Below are 19,766 nucleotides of genomic sequence, written 5' to 3'. Positions count from 1 at the left end.
GAAACGTGGCTGGGTCTTTCAACATGACAATGATCCAAAGCACACCGCCAGGGCAACGAAGGAGTGGCTTCGTAAGAAGCATTTCAAGGTCCTGGAGTGGCCTAGCCAGTCTCCAAATCTCAACCCTATAGAAAACCTTTGGAGGGAGTTGAAAGTCCGTGTTGCCAAGCGACAGCCCCAAAACATCACTGCTCTAGAGGAGATCTGCATGGAGGAATGGGCCAACATACCAACAACAGTGTGTGCCAACTTTGTGAAAACTAAAAGAAAACGTTTGACCTCTGTCATTGCCAACAAAGGATATATAACAAAGTATTGAGATGAAATTTTGTTACTGACCAAATACTTATTTCCCACCATAATTTGCAAATAAATTCTTACAAAATCAGACAATGTGATTTTCTGGATCTGTTTTCTCATTTGGTCTCCCATAATTGAGGTCTACCTATGGTGACAATTACAGGCCTCTCTCATCTTTTTAAGTGGGAGAACTTGCACTATTGGTGACTGACTGATGGATCCAAACCAGCAAGGCTTTACTGAGGGCCGATCATGTCAGACTAATCTCATTGATTTCTTTGATTATGCCACAAAAGTGCTGGATGAAGGTGGTGCTGTGGATATCTGGACTTCAGCAAAGCTTTTGATACAGTTCCCCATAAAGAGTTGATAGAGAAGTTGGAGAAAATTGGACTAAATCCCTGGATAGTTCAGTGGATTTGTGGTTGGCTGAAGGATAGATATCAGAGGGTTGTTGTTAATGGTGCGTATTCCGAGCAGAGACTGGTCACAAGTGGTGTGCCACAAGGGTCTTTTCTGGGTCCTATTCTTTTTAATATGTTTGTAAGTGACATAGGAGAAGGGTTGGTAGGTAAAGTTTGTCTGTTTGCTGACGACACAAAAGTGTGCAATAGGGTGGATATTCCTGGAGGTGTCAGTAATATGGAAAATGATTTAGCTTTGCTAGATAAGTGGTCCAAACAGTGGAAATTGAAGTTCAACGTTTACAAATGTAAAATAATGCACTTGGGGAGGAGGAATCCTCTATCCGAGTATCACATCGGCAGTACTGTGTTGGAAATGACTTCAGAAGAGAAGGATTTAGGGGTAATGATTTCTGACAGCCTTAAAATGAGTCACCAATGCAACCAGGCGGTGGGGAAAGCAAATCGTATGCTGGGGTGTATAGCTAGAGGTATAACCAGTAGGAAGAGAGAGATTGTGATCCCGCTGTATAGAGCTCTGGTGAGGCCACATCTGGAATACTGTGTCCAGTTCTGGAGACCTCATCTAAAAAAGGACATTGATAAAATAGAATGGGTCCAAAGACGGGATACAAAAATGGTGGAGGGTGTCAGGCATAAACCATATCAGGAAAAACGTAAAGATTTGAATCTGTACCTTTAAGTATGTTAAGGGACTAAATAAGGTTTAAGAGGGGAGTGTTTTTAGTAAAAAACTGAGCTCAAGAACAAGAGGACACAGTGAGAGGTTAGTTGGGGGAAAGATCAGAAGCAATGTAAGAAAATATTATTTTACTGAAAGAGTAGTAGATACCTGGAACAAACTTCCAGCAGAGGTGGTTGGTAAATCTACAATAACAGAATTTAAACACGCCTGGGATAGACATATATCTATCCTAAGATAATAAGAAAGAAAATACTAAAAGGGCAGACTAGATGGACCCAGTGGTCTTTTTCTGCCGACAATCTTCTATGTTTCTATGACTAAATACTTTTTTCCCCCACTGTACCTCTAGAAGGTGGCTTTTCTTTCTTAAAACTACAATCACCTGATCCTCCCATGACATTGTTTATTGGTTCAGGATTCTTTAATAAAGTTTTTTTTGTGTGTCATCATTGTATATATAGGAGCTGTAGAAAGACAACTAAAAGAATATTTCTGATTAAAACCCATTGCAAAGTTGCTATTTTTTGAGGCAATGAAAACAAATTGGTGATGAATGCGGACAAAGCCTTTAAATGCAGCTAAAATCTCATTTTCAAGTTTGCTCCTAGGTTCTATTACAGCTGCATTGGTGGCCATAGCTTTGAAGCTGAATTCACATTTCAGCCCTTGGGTTTTGCTGAAGATTTGGAGCTCTGCTAGTTTCAATTTAGCAATTTGGCTTCCTTGTCCAGGATACCACAACACATTTTCTTTCTTCTCTATCATTATTTATTTGGACGTTCTCCAAGCATGCATGGTTACTCTAACATCGCCATCACATTGTCACCAACTTGGCCACCCCCAGTGTATTAACTGCTTGAACAGTCGCATCCTGAAAACTGATTAGCAAATATGGGGTTAATAGCGCTGATGGTACAGAGACAGAACAGTGCGACCACTCGGCCGCTTTCAATCTGCTGCTTTGTTATTGCTCCCGTAGTTTTGTCAGGGAAGCTATTTTCCGTCTGTGTATGATACACATCTGTGTAGCCATGCATCGCCTTGGTCTCACTGCGCGTTGAAATGTGTACATATATGAGTGTGTGCGTGTGCAATGACTGGCACAGAGACACTTCTGTGGCAAGAGACATCAATCAACCTGTCAAAATCAGTGACAGCTACCAACAGAAGGCCCAGGTTAGAGGTTAAAGAATAGAAGAAGAAATGAAAGGGTCCCTACAGGAAAAAGCTACTGAGCCCCCACCTTTGTGGCACAGACAGAGGCAGGAGCCCCAGAATCCACCATCTTAATCAATCTTCTTGCAACCTCCCTCTGATCAGTCGTGCGGAAATGCAGAGTAGTAAGTGGATTGGATAGGCCATGTAGGCTTCCCTCACCGTCTGTACACTACACAGTGATTGCTGCTTATCAGTAACATCCATTCTTTTTCCTTCACATCAAATAATATAAGACGCTATCCTTGTGAGGTGTGACAACTGTACATAGTATTCTACCCCAATAATAATGATGCAAAGAGGGGGTTGTCATCCAGCTTTCCACAAACCCTGAAGCCGATTCCTAGTTTGCCTGTATCATAGCTGTGAGTAAGGGCTATACATACAGTCTCTCCACTACAGTGCTCTTAACTGTAATACCACACACAGCCTGAAGACAGGGTTGGCGCTGTTTTTGCAAGAAAGTAGCTGTGCTTCTTCTAATCCGGGATAACCTCTTTAATGGCTGAGCAACTACTGAAGAAACAATTAATCGTTACACACAAGCAGCCTTACATGTTTTATTTCATATTCGTTGTTATAGTTGTTTATGCTGGCCATGCGTGATTCCGGGTAAAGAATGAACAATTATTCTGAAAATGTTCTGAGAATATTCTTTTCTGAGAAATAGTTTGTGAAAAAACAATGTTTGGTCAGACAAAATTTCCAACACGACAGACGATAGACTGTCATCCCTTGGCTTGTCAAATTTTAGCCAACAAACTACTGCTTTGGTTGAAATTGTCTACTTTTATCAGCTTTAAAGGGTACCTATCATATAAAGAAACTTCTGACATGTCATAGCGACATGTCAGAGGACTGTATCGATCGGGGTCAGATGCTGAGACCCACGCCGATAGTTAGAATGAAGGGGCAGCAGCACATGCTCTGCATCTCTAAAGAAGCAGTCAATGGAATTATAACGGAGCCCTATGGAACTTCCAGTACACATGAGGAAATTATAATGGAGCCTTATGGAACTTTCGTTTAAAGTCGACAGAATTATAACGGAGCCCTATGGGTCTTCCGGTGCAGGCGACGGAATTATAATGGAGCCCTATGGCACTTCCGTTACAGTGATTACTGGAAGTTCCATTATAATTCTGTCGACTGCTACTTTAGCAGTGAGATGGAGATGAAGAGACAGAGTGTGCGCTGCTGCGCTTATCTGCCCCTTCATTTGAGCGATCAGCACCTGCCCCTTTATTCTAACGACCGGCGGGAGTTTCAGCACCCGGACCCCGACCATTACAAACATGACATGTCAGAAGTTTCTTTAAATGATAGGTACCCTGTAATCTAAGGTGTATTGACACTTGTAAGATAAACATTTTACTAGACGCGTCTCTAAGACAACTAACGTCTGTCGGTGTAGGTGTTAGCAGTATAAACATACCTACATGCCGTACGTCTGGTAGTAGGATATGTTCTATTATAAAATATGTCGCATTTTTATTGGGGGCAATTTTTTTTTTCAATAGTTAACAGTTGTTTTACTTTAACACAATATTTAGCCCCTCAGGGGTCTTTTTGTTTGTGTAATTCATTGCAATGCTTATCTATCAGAAAGGCACTCTACTGGTACAACATACACAGGTTGTATCAGCAAATCAGTCATGGCAATTTCCTATGGACTTTAATGGAGCACATTATTATATTGAAAATATTAAAATTTTACATTGTGTGAACATGGCCTTAAAGGGTTTATCCAGCATTAGAAAAACATTGCCGCGTTCTACAGAGATGGCACCACTCTTGTCTCCAGTTAGGGTGTAAGTTTTGCAACTCTGCTCCATTAAAGTGAATGGAGCTTAATTCCAAACCACACCTGAACTGTAGACAAGAGTCGTGCTGTCTCTGGAAGAAAGTGGCCATGTTTTTCTATCGCTGGATAATCCCTTTAATAGGGTTTTCCCAAGATCACAACTTAAAGGGGTATTCCCCCCAAAATCTTTTTTGCATTAATACGCTGCCCACCCATAGCTTTCCATCTTTCCAATATCAATTTATTATGGATTCTGCACAGTTTTGCTGTTATCTAGATGCATTCACCCCCACCAAACGCAAAATCATGAAATCTCAGTCCAACCTGACACCACTCCCTGTTCCTGGCCCCCACCCTCCGTCATGTGTCATCACACACTGCGCCCCCACACTGTGCCGTGTTACGTTGCCCCCCCTGCAGGTCACCCCCCCCCCCCAATGGACCAATCAGACATAAGCATTGCATGATGGGAGATGTAGTTTTCTGGTCGGCGTCATGTTGGATATACTTCGGCTTTTAAAAAAAACTTGTAACTATGGAATGGAAGCAGCTAGAAAGACGGCTTAAAATTCTCAGGAGGACTTGGTGAGTCAGACCAGCTAAATTTGGAAACATTTTATTTTTTTATTTTTAGCTAGACAGAAACAGGGGGTAAGTGTCTGATTGGGGAGGGTCTAACTGCTGAAATCCCTAGCGATCCCATCAGAGTCCTGAGGGTCCCTCTTTAAATGGTCAGGTGATCGAATATGCACACTGAGTACTGTACTACCGTGGATAGATGATAAATTGTCATTTTGAGAGATCCCTTTTAAGCAGTGTACTGTATATATAAAATCTAAAATATAATAGTTTTGTCATTTTGCCTAAAGAACCCTTGGTACCTCTACAGAGACGGCCTGTCCATGTTACTTGTTGAGTGCACCTTGTCCAGGTACATTTGCTGTATATGTAGACTGTTTGCGGTATGTCTTGTGTCTGTATGATGGCGAGTAGTAGTATAAGTAGTAGAATAGCATTTTTCTATTATAGTTACACCCATGGGAGAGAGACAATGAGGGGCCTTTCATGACAATCATTATCTATAGCTGCAGTATATAGGGGGTTCCTTGGTATCTAATAGAGTATGTGCTAATCACTAATGAATAATACATTATAATGGTATTAAATAGTAATAGCTGGAAATGTATGTTCAGGTTCCTCTATGCACTCGGCTTTTTCCTCCATCTTTACCTGTCTCCAGCAGGGTGACAGTATAAATAGATTTAGGCCAAGATAAAAGCTTTGTCTGATCTGCCACAGAATATATATGGTTCACTTTCAGTCAGGTTTGAAGCCGCATTATATATCTGCATGGCCGCCGCTGCGGTGACGTAATTGAAAGGTCTCAGTAGCTGGGCTGTTAGATAAAACCTTTAACGCTAGGCCATCTTTTTTGGGAAATAAAGTCATTATGTAGCACTTTCAATTCCACTCTATTTCCAAGGCAGATAGCCCTGCCTGTCAGCTTCACAGAGGGAATCACTGAAAATGCTGATTGATTTACTCAGGAGAGAGAAACTCGTAGGGCACATAATAGTGTGAGTTTAGAAGGCTAATGTTTCAACACCAGTCATTCTGGGGTCGGTAGACTGATACAATCACATTATCGCCATATACTCTCAATGACTCCTATCCTCATACTGTCTCCCTGGACTATGACGAGATATAAGCTCTTTGATATTAAGGATGAGTAAATCCAGGAAAAACATGAATATATGCACAGCCCCTATTGTATGTGTATCTAAACACAAACCTTTAGAAGGGAGGATATCAGGACGCCATTCAATAGGATTTGGGCTTGCAAAGTAATATAGACACATTTTTCAAGGTTACAGAAAAATAAAAATACGGTTCAAACACATAATAGGAATGAGGACGTATGTCTGCGAGCGCCAATAACCTTGGGAGAGAAGGTGAGACCGATATGGTCGCCATATGAGCAGAATAGGAAGAAAAGGAAAAAAAAAAAAGTCCGATGAGAGAATGGAGCAGCCATCTCCTTACGGGCTGACACCTTCATTCTGACAGCCATACACTTGACCCTGCTCTGCCTGCGTGCATAGGTACAATTTATAATATCTTCCTGCACTAGATAGGCTGAGCTTGTGTTACCAGAGATAAAACACAGAAAAGAGGATATATTGCACAAGTCTCGGCTCTTATCTATTCGCAATCCTCTACTTCTTCCTCATAATTCATTCAAGGAGGACCCCAGGAATCATTTTTTTGATGTAAGCCATGCAGGGAGACATATATCACAGACTGATAAGAATCGCGCTTAAAACTTGTGGAGACAGTGTCCCCCTCCCCAGTAAGAAGAAACAGGGAGAAGCCAATGAAAGGAATAAGGTTAATGGGGCTTCCTGTAGAGTATGAGGAAAAAAGCCGTTCATGTGACCATGTCTTAAGAAAATTGGATCGATTATTCTAATTTTTAAGCTTTTTAAATACAAAACTTTTTAGTTTATATGTAAATGTTTAGAGGCCTCCTCAATCCTCATGACAACAGATGACAGGAGGAGGGGGATGCAGCTGCAGCTTCTCTCAATCTCTTTGTGTCTGGAAGACTGCATGCTGGGAGAAGAAGGTGTAGCAGAAAGAGAGGAGCCCAACACAGCATTTGCATCACAGCGGAGCCTTTACTACACCTGGGATTGAGCAGAGTAATCTCATGTTATCACAGGTGGAATTCCTGGCATCTGTATTCCATAATTCAGTTTACCAATGGTGGGCAGTGGTTGGCACTGTTGCCTTGCAGCACTGGGTATCTGAGTACAAATCCCACCGAGTCCCCTAAGTTTGTGCTATATAAATAAAGGAATTATTATTATTATTATTTTTTTAAAGGAGAAAACTGGGGATTTTAAAAATTTGTCAGCTGGCAAGGGGAGAACATAACGATTAATTACTACTTACCTCTCTTGTGCCTTTGCAGTGCTTACTCACCACTCCGGGACTCCCACTGGGCTCCGGAATCTCCTTCAGCTGCAAAGTCACGACTCTGATTGGCTACTGAGGCAATCCAGCAGCCGGGTCAGATATTTCCCCCCCCAAGTCGGAACATTGGAACTTGGGAGAAAATGTCTTCCTGAAGCCTGTGACACAGCACTTTGCAGGAACAGGGAGAGGTAAGTAGTGGTTGTTTATTATGTTCCCCCTGCCGATTGACAAGTTTTGACTTTTTTAAATGACCTAGCCAGTTCTCTATGTGTCATGACATGTAATGATGTATTTTTCTGTGATACATACTGACCCCCGATATCAGCCACTTACTTGGACTTTTCTCTTCTGCGAGGTCACATGCACAGAGCAAGTCTGAATCAATGGAGATTGGCTTCTGCTTAATCCAAAATTTTGTGCTGGCCTTCTGATTTGTCACCGGGTCAATCTCAACCTTCTCACCGGAGATCCCTGCAGAGAAAAAGTAAATGCAATTCATTTGTTACCACAGCCGGAGGAATGCGATGTGAAGCTGTGAGTTGACCAAGCCTGGAAGGTTACATAGAATCAGAAACGTTACTGCTCACTGGCTTCACGTATAAACCGCACACCATTCTCCATCAATACATTTCATTATGTCAAATGTCAACGTCTACTCAACGTGACATTCTTCAAAAAGTTACTAAAGGTCAAAAAGTTTACAAGAAATTTTTCTAGGGCTTTTTTTTTTTACTTTTTTTTTTTATTACAGAGCTACAAAACCATAGTCATCATGGCTGCTTGGAGCCATCATTCAATTGACTTTCAAACATTTGGAGGGAACTAAGCAACCTATTTATGGCAGCTAACAGGATTTATTCAGAAATCTGTGATGCTGGAAGATGCTGCAAGTGTAAATTTTGAGAACAAAAAATGTGCAAACGTTATTAAATGAGTACTCCGGCAAGTATTTATTTATTTTTTCTAATGAACTGGTACTAGAAAGTTGTGCAGATTTGTAAATAATTTCTATTTAAAAATCTCAAGCCCTCTGGTACTTATCAGCTGCTGTATGCCCTGCAGGAAGTGGTGTCATTCTTTCCAATCTGGCAGAGTGCTCTCTGTTGCCACCTCTCAGTAGCAAATCCCCATAGAAAACCTCTCCTACTCTGGACAGTTCCTCAGACAGAGGTTTCAGCACTGTGTCAGACTGGAAAGAATACACTTCCTGCAAGGCGTACAGCAGCTGATAAGTACTGGAAGGCTTGAGATTTTGAAATAGAAGTAATTTACAAATCTGTATAACTTTCTGGTACCAGAAAGTTTTGCTGAAGTACCCATGTATAATAAATATGCACCTTTAATAAATATTTCAGCATTCTTTAGCATAAGACTGGCATATAAAACTGTGGCATTATTGAATTACCTCCCGTGTCTTTTGCACACTTGTATGCTATCCTAATGGCAGTATAAATTAAATTTAGAGGATTAAAGTTTATCCTCTAAAGAAAGTTAGCGGGGATGATTTAAATAGGAGTGACATTGTTCAGCATTACAAAAGACTGATGACAGAAAACAATAATGATAATACATATGGGAATTTCATTGAATAGCAATGTAATGCTAACTTGTTCCCCTCTCCTATGAGAATCCATATTCCCCTATGTACACTGTAACATCCCTGGCCCATCAGGGCAGCGTCACTACCTCTAGAGTTGCCAAGAGCCAGTAATGCATGGCTGACCTCTCTGGCAGTGAAGCTGTTAAAGTCTTGTTCACTTGATGGTCTCAGTCAGGTTCCTCCACGGGTAAGAAAATAAGGCAAGATACCAAATTCCTCCAGATGTACAGATGATGCCGGAGGTTTGAACCTAGAGTGATTTTTCGACAGTAGCCGAATATAAACCAGCAGTGACACCTAAAGTGGCCGCTGATTTATAGCCACAGTGAGTTTGGGCCTGCGTCCCCATGAATATTAGCACTACAAATCTGGGCCCATTTAGCAGAGAGAGCCTGGTACATACATCACCGGCTCCTGCTCCTAGCCAAGGTCACCCTCAAAGCCATCAATCTTTCCAGCAAGGGGCAAGTGGGCCAGGCATGGAGTTGTGCAATGGGAGAAAGCAGCCGCTCCAGTCACTCTCATCTGCCTTTTTATCATGTAAAGAGCGTGCAAACCTCTATTATATTTATCTGCCGGATGGGCCCAGCATCGTCCATTTATTACTGCCTGTATCTACATGAGAAAGGACTCACATGTAAACACAGGGCAACACAGGTTCTTTGTCTATTGCACCAAATAGGCATACACTATACTTACACATTTACTATTATAGGATGAAGAATGTAATGCAATGGAAACCTGACTTATACCCTTCATACATGAGCAGAGACTTATCTAACTGCAGCTACTACGGTGAGTCCTGCTAGGTCTCCGTCCCCAAGACATAATAAGTTCATCTATAAATACACTCAGTCCTTCAGTCATCTTCTTTTGTCAGGCCCATTGATGTTCTAGCTATAAATGTGTATGATAGGGATTAGCGACAACCATACCTGTCATTATAGCTTCAACATAGGCTGTCTCCATGCTAGCTTTTTATAACCCAAATCTGCCATACTGGAAGGTAAAATGAGGACCATGGTTGTCACCCGGGATTCTTAAAAAGCACAACTACCATGTTTCTTCAAATATAAGATATGTTTTAATATTTTTCTTCTTCTTCTTAGGACAAAGGGCTAGGTCTTATTTTAAGAGATAACTGTATGCCCCTACACTGTAGCCCGCTCTATTTGGTAGTTAGCCACCATATTTTATGTCCCACTGTTGTTTCCCTATACCGCAAGTTCCTCTGTAGTTAGGCCTCCATACTGTATACTCCCCCCCCCCCCCTTTGTAGTTGTTCCCCTATGCTGTATACATCAACCCTCTGCAGGTAGTCCCCATACTGTACACCCCACCACCACCTCTCTAGTTCTTCTCCCATACTGTATGCATCCGCCATCTGCAGTAAGGCCCCACATACTGTATACCTCCCTCCTCTGTAGTTGCTCCCCCATATTGTATACATGCCCCTCTGCAGGTAGTCCCCCCTACTGTATACCTCCTTTTCTCCCTCTGTAGTTGGCCCCTATACTGTATACCCCCCTCCTCCCTTCTGTACTTGTTACCCCATACTGTATACATCTGCCCTCTGCAGGTATCCCCCATAATGCATACCCCCCTCCTCCCCTCTGTACTTGTTCCCCCATACTGTATACATCCTCCCTCTGCAGTTAGTCCCCCATACAGTATACCTCCCCCCCCCACTCAGTAGTTGGCCCATGTACCATCTGTCTTACCTCTCCTGCCTCCTCTGCAGCTTGTGTTCAGCAAGTGGGGGCGGAGCCTAAAAAGTTTGGCACTGATTGGCTGATGCTCAGCACCCAGTGTCAGGTATTGGTCGGCTGACTTAACTCGGGCTTATTTTAGGAGTAGGGCTTATATTTCAAGCTTACTCCAAATTACCTGCAAAATGAAGCTAGGTCTTATTTTCAGCAAAAACATGGTAATAGGATGGCTATAGCTGTGGTTGGTATTGCAGTTCAGGCCCATTCAAGTTATTGGTGGAGCTTGGACCCCTGGGATCACCACTGAAGGGGCCACATAAATCAACCCTTGAACGTTCACCCTGAAAAGTAGATCATCCTCATCTACCACTGTAACGTGGTAAACATGGAAGAGGTGACTGCTATGGACCCTTTGTCATGACTTGGAGTTTAATGGTGCGTTCACACCTACAGGATCTGCAGCTGATTTTCTGCAGCAGATTTCATTTAAATAACTGAACACAGCATCAAATCTGCTGCAGATCTGCTGCAGATCCTGTAGGTGTGAACGCACCCTAAGGGGGTGATGAAACTAATGATCTACTCTTGGCACAGGCCATTAAAGGGGTTTGTCCATGAAAGACACTCATCCCCTATCTGCAACATAATACATGTGTATCTGATCAATGGGAGTCCAATATCTGGGACCCTCAACAATCATTAAAATGAGGGTCCTGTGACATCCTCATCGAATGGCTGCTGCTCCTTTAAATTCTAGGGGCTGGGCAAAGGGGATGGAAAGTCTTTCTTGGACAAACCTCTTTGATGCTTTAATTCTGGATTACCAATCTGAAGGAACTCACTGTACCGTAAGACTTTACAAAGATTAGTTCTTGCTCTAGAGTCCTCCTGTGTTCATATTCATTATATGATTTCTTAGGGAACGGTGTCAAGACTCATTTTTAGAACTGTACTATCACCGGGAGGGGAGGGATGACTGCACTCCTGCCATATGCTTTGGTGCTCTGCGCTATAACCCATCCGCCATTAGCATTACCAGACAATAATCACAATGTAGAGACAAAACTTCTGGGAATTTCTTTGCACTTGAAATTTATCTTTAAAGTGTCACTGTCGTTTGTTTTTTTGTTTTTTTTTCAAAAATCAATAGTACAGGCGATTTTAAGAAACTTGAGTTTATGAGCCAAAAATGCATTTTTATCATGAAAAAGCAGTTTGAAGCTCTCCCCCTTGTCTTCATGGTTCTCTATGGAGAGGGGAGGGTGGAGGGAGATGAGGCACCAAAACAGAACAACAAAAAGTTAATTTACAGCTACATCACCGGGCTATCTCCGCTGAAGTTAGCACTAACCTCTGAATACCGGCTTTCATACAGCTCCCACTGTGTAATCCTTTGTTCTCTGCTTTTTGCTGGCGACTAATCTCCCTCCTCTCCCTTCCACTCTCCATAGGTTACACAGGGCTCCACTGATGTAAACTAGTTGAGATTTCATAATAATGAGCAGTGAAGGAGAGAGAAGAGGGGGGCTAGGGAAAGTCTTTTTGAATGCAGATAATGGCATATTTGCCTAATGAACCTAATGAAATTACAAAGTTCCTTAAAATCGCCTGTACTATTGATTTCTGTAAAAAAAAAAAAAAAAAATGAATCGGCAGTGACACTTTAACATTGACACATGTATGATGCTGTTTTGGACAACAAACCACTCGGACTGGTTTTAGATTGTGAGGGTGTTTTATACACTGACTTAGCTCACCTCTGTGATAGGACACCATCACCACCTCTGTGATAGGACAATATGGCTTCCTTGTCCAAAAGGTTGTTATGGCTAAAGCAAAGGATTACACAGGTCTGAGAAACTAGTTAAAGGGGGCCTTAGGGGCCATTTACCCAGAGTGATTATCTGACAGATTATCTGCCAAAGATTTGAAGCCAAAGCCAGGAAGGAATGGATTTGAAAAGAGGAGAAATCTCAGGCTTTCCTTTATGACCTGACCTCTGATCTCTTTCTGTGTAAATGGACCCTAAAGAAGAACCCATCATCACTTCCATGTTTCCTGAACCCCAAGTCATCTGGGTAATAATACTACCTCTTACAGTCTCACTTTACAGCAGATGGCAGGCAAAATCTTCTGGCTTCTGTGCTGCCGGCCACAGGTCCGCACATGGTCTCCCTTCTGCAGTGCAGTCCCTGGGAGTCTGTTCATTCTATATATTTTCCCCTTCACTCAACTTGTGCAGAAGAAGTGTGATCAATAAAGCAGCTGGCTGGGAATCAATAGCTCTCGGGTAGTAGATTTCCCAGATATAATTGTCTGCGCCGGGTGACAGACAGCCTATAGCAGCTGATACCTGAAGATATTTACAGCCTAAAGACACTGTTTAGCTAGAAATAGGTTTTCTACATTGTTGCAATTAGTAAGATAGTATCATGTCATCAATATCATGAGAACTGCTGGAAACGGACGGGATTTGTTTTTTCAGTAGATGGCTGTTGTGATTCCTAGCATGTGTTTACTTCGCGTTTACTTTGGCTGTGTTCATACACTGCCATAATGTTTCTGGGTTTGTTGTGATTTTCTGCAACTGTAGTCATTTTGCAAAAAAATATTTGTAAATGTGGTCACTGGAATGCTGTCTTGATGATTAGCTGATCACTACATATAACACTGGTCATACACACTGGGTAAATAGCAGCCAAACCTGCCAGATTTAGTAGAAGTGGCCAACCATCCAATGTGTATGGGGACTTAGGCAGGGCCGTATTACCAGCTGCTGCTTCCCTAGGCACTAAACCTGAAGCCACCCCATTTTCACTCACCAATTAGCATCATGATTTTCTAGTTTCTGAACATCATACTGATATCTGATCAGTCTTAGGCCGCGTTCCCACAGTTACTGTACGTCACCACATGCAGCCGAAACCAAACCCTCATGTGGTAACCAATAGGCCTATAGCCAATAACCTGGTAACAGCACATGACTACTGGGGAAGAAATGGGAGCGTGGTTCAGACCACATGCATGTTTCACGAGTCACATTTTCATCGGTTTTAACTGCTTAACCCCTTAGCGACCCATGACGTATCTGATACCTCATGGTGGCGTGGGGGGTGTTCAGAGCGAGGTCCCGCCGGGACCCCGCTCTGAATGGTGCTGACATGTGCAGCCGGGCATTGCCTCTATTAGCCGGCGCGGCACTTAGAGGCTTTGTACTGCATATCCCTTGTGTCTAGTTGGACGGATCTCCCCCCCCCCCCGCGATGTGATCGTGGGGGGGAGATCCGTTCTTCTGCCCGTGCCGGGCCTCAACTTCGGAATGATGCTGATCCCGGTTTGGCAATAGATTGCTATGGCCTGCAGCAGGCCATAACAATCTATGACCGATCTGATCGATCTTTGCTGTGTATATACACAGCATTGATCTCTATGAGAGATCAGTGCTGTCTATAAACAAGTCCCCCAGGGGGACTTCTAGTTACAGTAAAAATAAAAGTAAAAAAAATCCCCTCCCCTAATAAAAGTCCAAATCACCCCTTTTCCCATTTTATAAATAAACAAATAAATAAACATATTTAGTATCGCCGCGCGCGTAATCGCACGAACTATTAATGAATCACATGTAAATCACGGTAAACAACGCAAGTGCAAAAAAATTCCAAAGTGCAAAATTGCGCATTTTTGGTCGCATCAAATCCAGAAAAAATGTAATAAAAAGCGATCAAAAAGTCGTATATGTGCAATCAAGGTACCAATAGAAAGAAAACATCATGGTGCAAAAAATGACACCTTACACAGCCCCATAGACCAAAGGATAAAAGCGCTATAAGCCTGGGAATGGAACGATTTTAAGGAACATATATTTGTTAACAATGGTTTGAATTTTTTACAAGCCATCAGATAATATAAAAGTAATATCGTTGTAATCGTAACGACTTGAGGAACATGCATAACAAGTCAGTTTTACCATAGGGCGAACCGCGTAAATGCAAAACTCCCCGAAATCAAAACAAATTCCTTTTTTTTTCAATTTGACAGCGCAAATGATTTTTTTCCGGGTTTCGCAGCATATTTAATGGAAAATTAATGTCTGTCATTGCAAAGTATAATTGGTTTCGCAAAAAATAAGGGCTCATGTGGGCTTTGACCTTAAGGGGTTAAAAACAAAGAAATTTCAACAGTGAATCAATGATTAGAGCCGTCTGCATATTGTCTGAGGGGATTCTCACCACAGGATTGGTAGATTGGTTAGGTAATAGCTCCAGGCGTCACATTTACCACCGCCACACCAGACCGGACCAATACCGCCATACTGTGACTGGATAACACCGCCATACCAGACCTGACCAATACCACCATACTGTGACTGAATAACACCGCCACACCAGACCTGACCAACACCACCATACACCCCCCCCCCCCGCTCAAAAATACACTGGATTTACTGGAAAGTTTGAACGGGAGGTGGGAGCTGGCCTCAGTTCTATGCCTGTCACTCAAACACCCTGTATGCACTTTTACTCTTTAAAAGGCCCTATCACACAGAATGATTATCGGTGGATAATCGTTCCGTGTAATAGAGGACAATGACCAGCCGACATGAATGATCGGCTGATCGTTGCAGACGTTTGCAATCTGCTGCCGTCGAACAGTCCAAGAGGAGCGGCGGCAGCAGACCGCTGCTATGTGCTCACCCACATGTAATAGCGGCGTCAGATAGTGGCGAACAAGGAGCAAACGAGTGCTGACAGCACTCGTTTATTCCTCATAGTCGCCCCGTGCAATAGGGGCTTAAAGTGTCACTGTCGTTAAAATTTGTTTTGCAGAAATCAATAGTTCAGGTGATATTAAGAAACTTTGTAATTGGGTTTATTAGCTGAAAATTTTATTTTTATCATAAAAAAGCAGTTTGAAGCTCCCCCCCTGTCTTCATGGTTTCCCTATGGAGAGAGAGAAACAAGGCACAAAAACAGGACAACAAAGAGTTAATTTACAGCAACATCACTGGCTCTCTCCTCTGACAGTCACCACTGACCTCTCTGACATCTAAATTGCACTGTGAATAGCTTCCCCGCTGAGCAATCCTTTGTTCTCAGCACTCAGCTGCCCGCTAATCTCGCTCCTTTCCCCTCCCCCCTCCCCTCTCCATAGCTCAGACAGGATCCCACTGATAAAAAAAACAGTCGAGATTTCCTGATTCTGAGCAGTAGATGACAGAAAGGAGAGGAGGGGGGGGGGACCTGGAAAAAGTCTTTTTAAATGCTGATAATGTCATATTTGCCTAATAAACCCAATTACAAAGTTTCTTAAAATCGCCTGGACTATTGATTTCTGAAAAAACAAACAAAAACAAAACGACAGTGACACTTTCAGACATTGCTGCTAAACATAAGATCAAAAAATAAGACATTAAGAAAAATATATATCAAATAGGCACAAATATACATGCTATAAGCAAAAGACTGCTGTCTTTAGAAATAGAAATAAAGATATATGTGCTGCCTATAACCTGAATACAAAATGGAAATGAATCTATATGTGCAAATAATAGAAGACAACTAACACAAATGAGCAAAACAGCCAAGCTAGCAACATGTCCTATAAAAACAGAAGCCACGAAAAATCAGACTATGATTACTTACATTTCTTTTTTCATACAAAAAAGTAGGAAAAAAAACATTATCCATTGTCATGTAATACTATCCCTTCCTATCAGAGCAGCGAGAGGACAAATATTCTGTACAAATTCTGTACTTTTTCTGTATTTTATTTCATATTCTGTAAGTTGAGAATTTGGATTTTTTTTTATAAATTCCCATTTCCATAAGGTTGTCAGCTAAACTCATCGATTTAGTTGAACTAGTTGACCATCAAATACATATAGGGTCCATTCAACATTCCCCTGATGACAAACGTCAGGGGAGCTATGCTGTTGGGTAGTTGGATTTCAAAGATGTCTGACCATGGCTCGCTCTATTCACCTCATTCACCAAAGGCAGATGAGTTTATTTTCAGTAGTATTTTTAGTATTATATACTTAAAGTGACACTGTCACCCCCTTAGTGCATTCTGACATCTCTACACAGGTGTAAAGGGTAAATTTAGTGTTTTTCATATCTTATTTCATATCATACGTCATGGTGCTTGTTCAAGTAAAAAGTGTCCTTTTATCAACTGCAGATTGTATTAAGTGGGCTTGGCCTCGCGGCACTAGCGCCACATAACCCCGCCCACAACGGCACGGTTGGCCCCGCCCCCTTGACGCCCATTGGTTGTCCAACGTAAAGGGGGTGGAGTCTAGACCTTTCGGCCAGCCTGTTCCAATGGCCGGCGAGGGGGCGGGGCCAATTGTGCCGTTGTGGGCGGGGTTATGTGGCGCTAGTCCCGCGAGGCCACGCCCACTTAATACAATCTGCAGATGATAAAAGGACACTTTTTACTTGAACAAGCACCATGACATATGATATGAAATAAGGTATGAAAAACACTAAATTTACCCTTTACACCTGTGTAGAGATGTCAAAATGAACAAAGGGGGTGACAGTGTCACTTTAAAGAGAAAAAATAGTCATGGCTGTACATCCCAGTGCTTATGACTTTAATCAAGACAACAACCACACCACAGGAAGGAATGGTGGACGCCGCGGCGGGCTGCGCCATTTTGAGGTTAGGGACCCACACTTGATCAGGAACCTTGAGGTGGTGAGTGGGCTTATGCCTTTTGATCAAAATGTAACTAACTCTTGATGTTAGTTGTAGAGAAGCAAATGGTGAGTTATAAGTATTGGGGTGTGCAGCCATGTCTATTTTTTCTCCCCATTTAGCGTTTGTAGTATTGTACTGTATTACAGAATACAAATAAAGCTATAGATAAAGTAGTGCCTGTGCTGCTTACTCTCAGATGACATTTTAGCCCTGATGAATGCCCACATGCTGCATCTCTAATCCTCCATAATATACAGCTACCATGGTTTACACTGAAACTCTTGATACAGGTCTCAAGAGATACAAAGAAGACAGTGACTTCTGGTCTACACCAAAGTAGCTGTAGATTGCAGGGAATCAGAGATGCTGCCATGCGGTCCTCTAGCTGGCCTTACTAACTGGGAGATAACATGATAAATAAGCACCATAGGTTATTGTCAGGCATAAGAAAGAAATTGCCTTTAAAGAGCCCCTCCCGGCAAAAACGACACTATGCCTATGATAGTTATGTGCAGTAACCCTGTGCTCTTAAGTAAGGTCAATTAAAAAAAACTATTCCAAGACTATAGCAAATCTCTGATACCTTCTCTACTGTGCTGGGTTCTGGGTTCTAGGGAGGTACTTTTTCTTGTTCCTTCAGGTGTATATATATTTTTTTTCAATAGAGCATTGCCTGTCAGACTCCATTCACCAACTGGATCTCTTCCAATAAGAAACAGAATCTGCTCAGAGCTGTGTAAAACTCATCTCAAATAGCCAGCAAGTAACTTGCTCTGTATTGATAAATGGAAAAACTCTAACATGACTGTCTACCGCTAAACAACTCTGATATGGATGATATCCCTAGTCATGTTTTTGTCCTTGTAATGACCTAATGTCAATGCACCCACCATGGCATGCCAAAAAGGGCCCACATGGTCACTCAACCGTGCCCTAATATCCCCCTATTATAGGGACTTAAAGCACCTGCACCTGTACAGGCTATGGCAGTAATGACTGAGGTCTTGGAAGACCAAGTGCATAACCTGTTTGTAGGTGGAATTGTCCTTTAACTTAAATTGTCAAGATGGTGCTTAAGTGTTGTACTGGAAAATAAATGTGTCCTTACCTAGTTGGACATCTGTGGTGAATCTCAGCCTATGGATCATGCTGACCTTGAATGACTTGTAGTGATGACTGCTCAGCATATCCTGCACAGTGGCAATGTCAATCTGTGTTTCTTCTTCTTGGGGCTCTTCTCCTCTCGAACCTATATGAAAATGAGAAATCATGTTTTTCTTACTGTAAAGTAGAAACAACATATGTCGCAATATCATTTTTAGATTCTTAATGTGGTATTTCCATCTCAACTACTATAACTAAACTTGAACTTAACGTAAATATTTTTCTAATACAATCATTTAGCAAACGTGATTCCTTCTCCTGATATGCTGCTCTTTTTCTCCCATTGTTGACAGCTTTTTATATATTATTGGGAGCACACCCACACACTGAACGTAGAAGTGTAAAGTAGTAAATAGTTCAACATTTTCAACACAACATAAGCACAAACATATATAAAATTTTCTTGCTAAAGTAATCATTGTTATGAATGCTGTTTTGGATCCCATTACTGGCTTTTAGGAACTGTGTCTATAATATACTTGCACTGTATTGGCTTTAAGTGGGGTTCCCAAGGTCTTCCTATACGACACAGCATCTAACAGCTTTGGAAATACCTCCCACATGGCAAACTATGTCAAATGAACTAAAACCATTGAGGAAAATACTCCCGAAAGACCTGTATCCAATAGTAATAAAAATTCAGCAAGGTCTTTCTGCACCAGAAGGGGTTAATCTCAGTTTCCTCCACTCCCAAATGATTTAGGCACTGTGGGATTTTAACAACTTTTTCCCATAAAGCTGCCACTGGCCCCATTATCGACCTCATATATCGTTCTTTACCAACACCCTGTTTTTTCTTGAAGCTATTAGTTATAATGAAGGTAACCGTTCATTAAGCCAAAACGTCAATTACTTGGAGAATAACACTACAAAACGCCAGACGTTCCCTGCCTTTTTATGATATTTTGGATCACAACCAATTTGAAAATGAAGGTTTCTGACGGATTTTGTTTAAATATAGCCCCCGTAATGCCAGCGTTGGGAGCCGGGAAATAATCAGTCAGATGCTTTTAAATAAAGTGCTGCATAAAATATGGCAGAAACATTGATTTAGCCTCTTTCGGAGACAGCGTGACACCCTGCCTGCTGCACCGGCTAATGCAGGACCTAAAAGCCACAATCTCTGGATTTCCGAGGCAGATTAATGAAGACGTCATTGTTTTCTTTAAATGGAAGTGCT

At 41.9% G+C, this 19,766-nt stretch overlaps 1 protein-coding gene across 1 annotated transcript in view; it reads right to left on the bottom strand.

The window, feature by feature from the left end:
• MAPKAP1 (MAPK associated protein 1) overlaps positions 1-19,766 on the bottom strand; it is a 113,141-nt gene that overhangs the window by 13,026 nt on the left and 80,349 nt on the right. The window contains exons 8-9 of the mRNA XM_069985802.1: positions 18,531-18,671; positions 7,742-7,879 (exon numbers count right to left, since the gene is read on the bottom strand). Of these exons, the coding sequence (XP_069841903.1) occupies positions 7,742-7,879; positions 18,531-18,671 (279 nt within the window). The remainder of the gene's footprint in view (positions 1-7,741; positions 7,880-18,530; positions 18,672-19,766) is intronic.

The sequence above is a fragment of the Dendropsophus ebraccatus genome, chromosome 10 (genome assembly GCF_027789765.1).
Source record: "Dendropsophus ebraccatus isolate aDenEbr1 chromosome 10, aDenEbr1.pat, whole genome shotgun sequence".
In the NCBI taxonomy this organism is placed as follows: Eukaryota; Metazoa; Chordata; class Amphibia; order Anura; family Hylidae; genus Dendropsophus; species Dendropsophus ebraccatus.
This window is presented reverse-complemented; position numbering and strand designations above follow the sequence as displayed.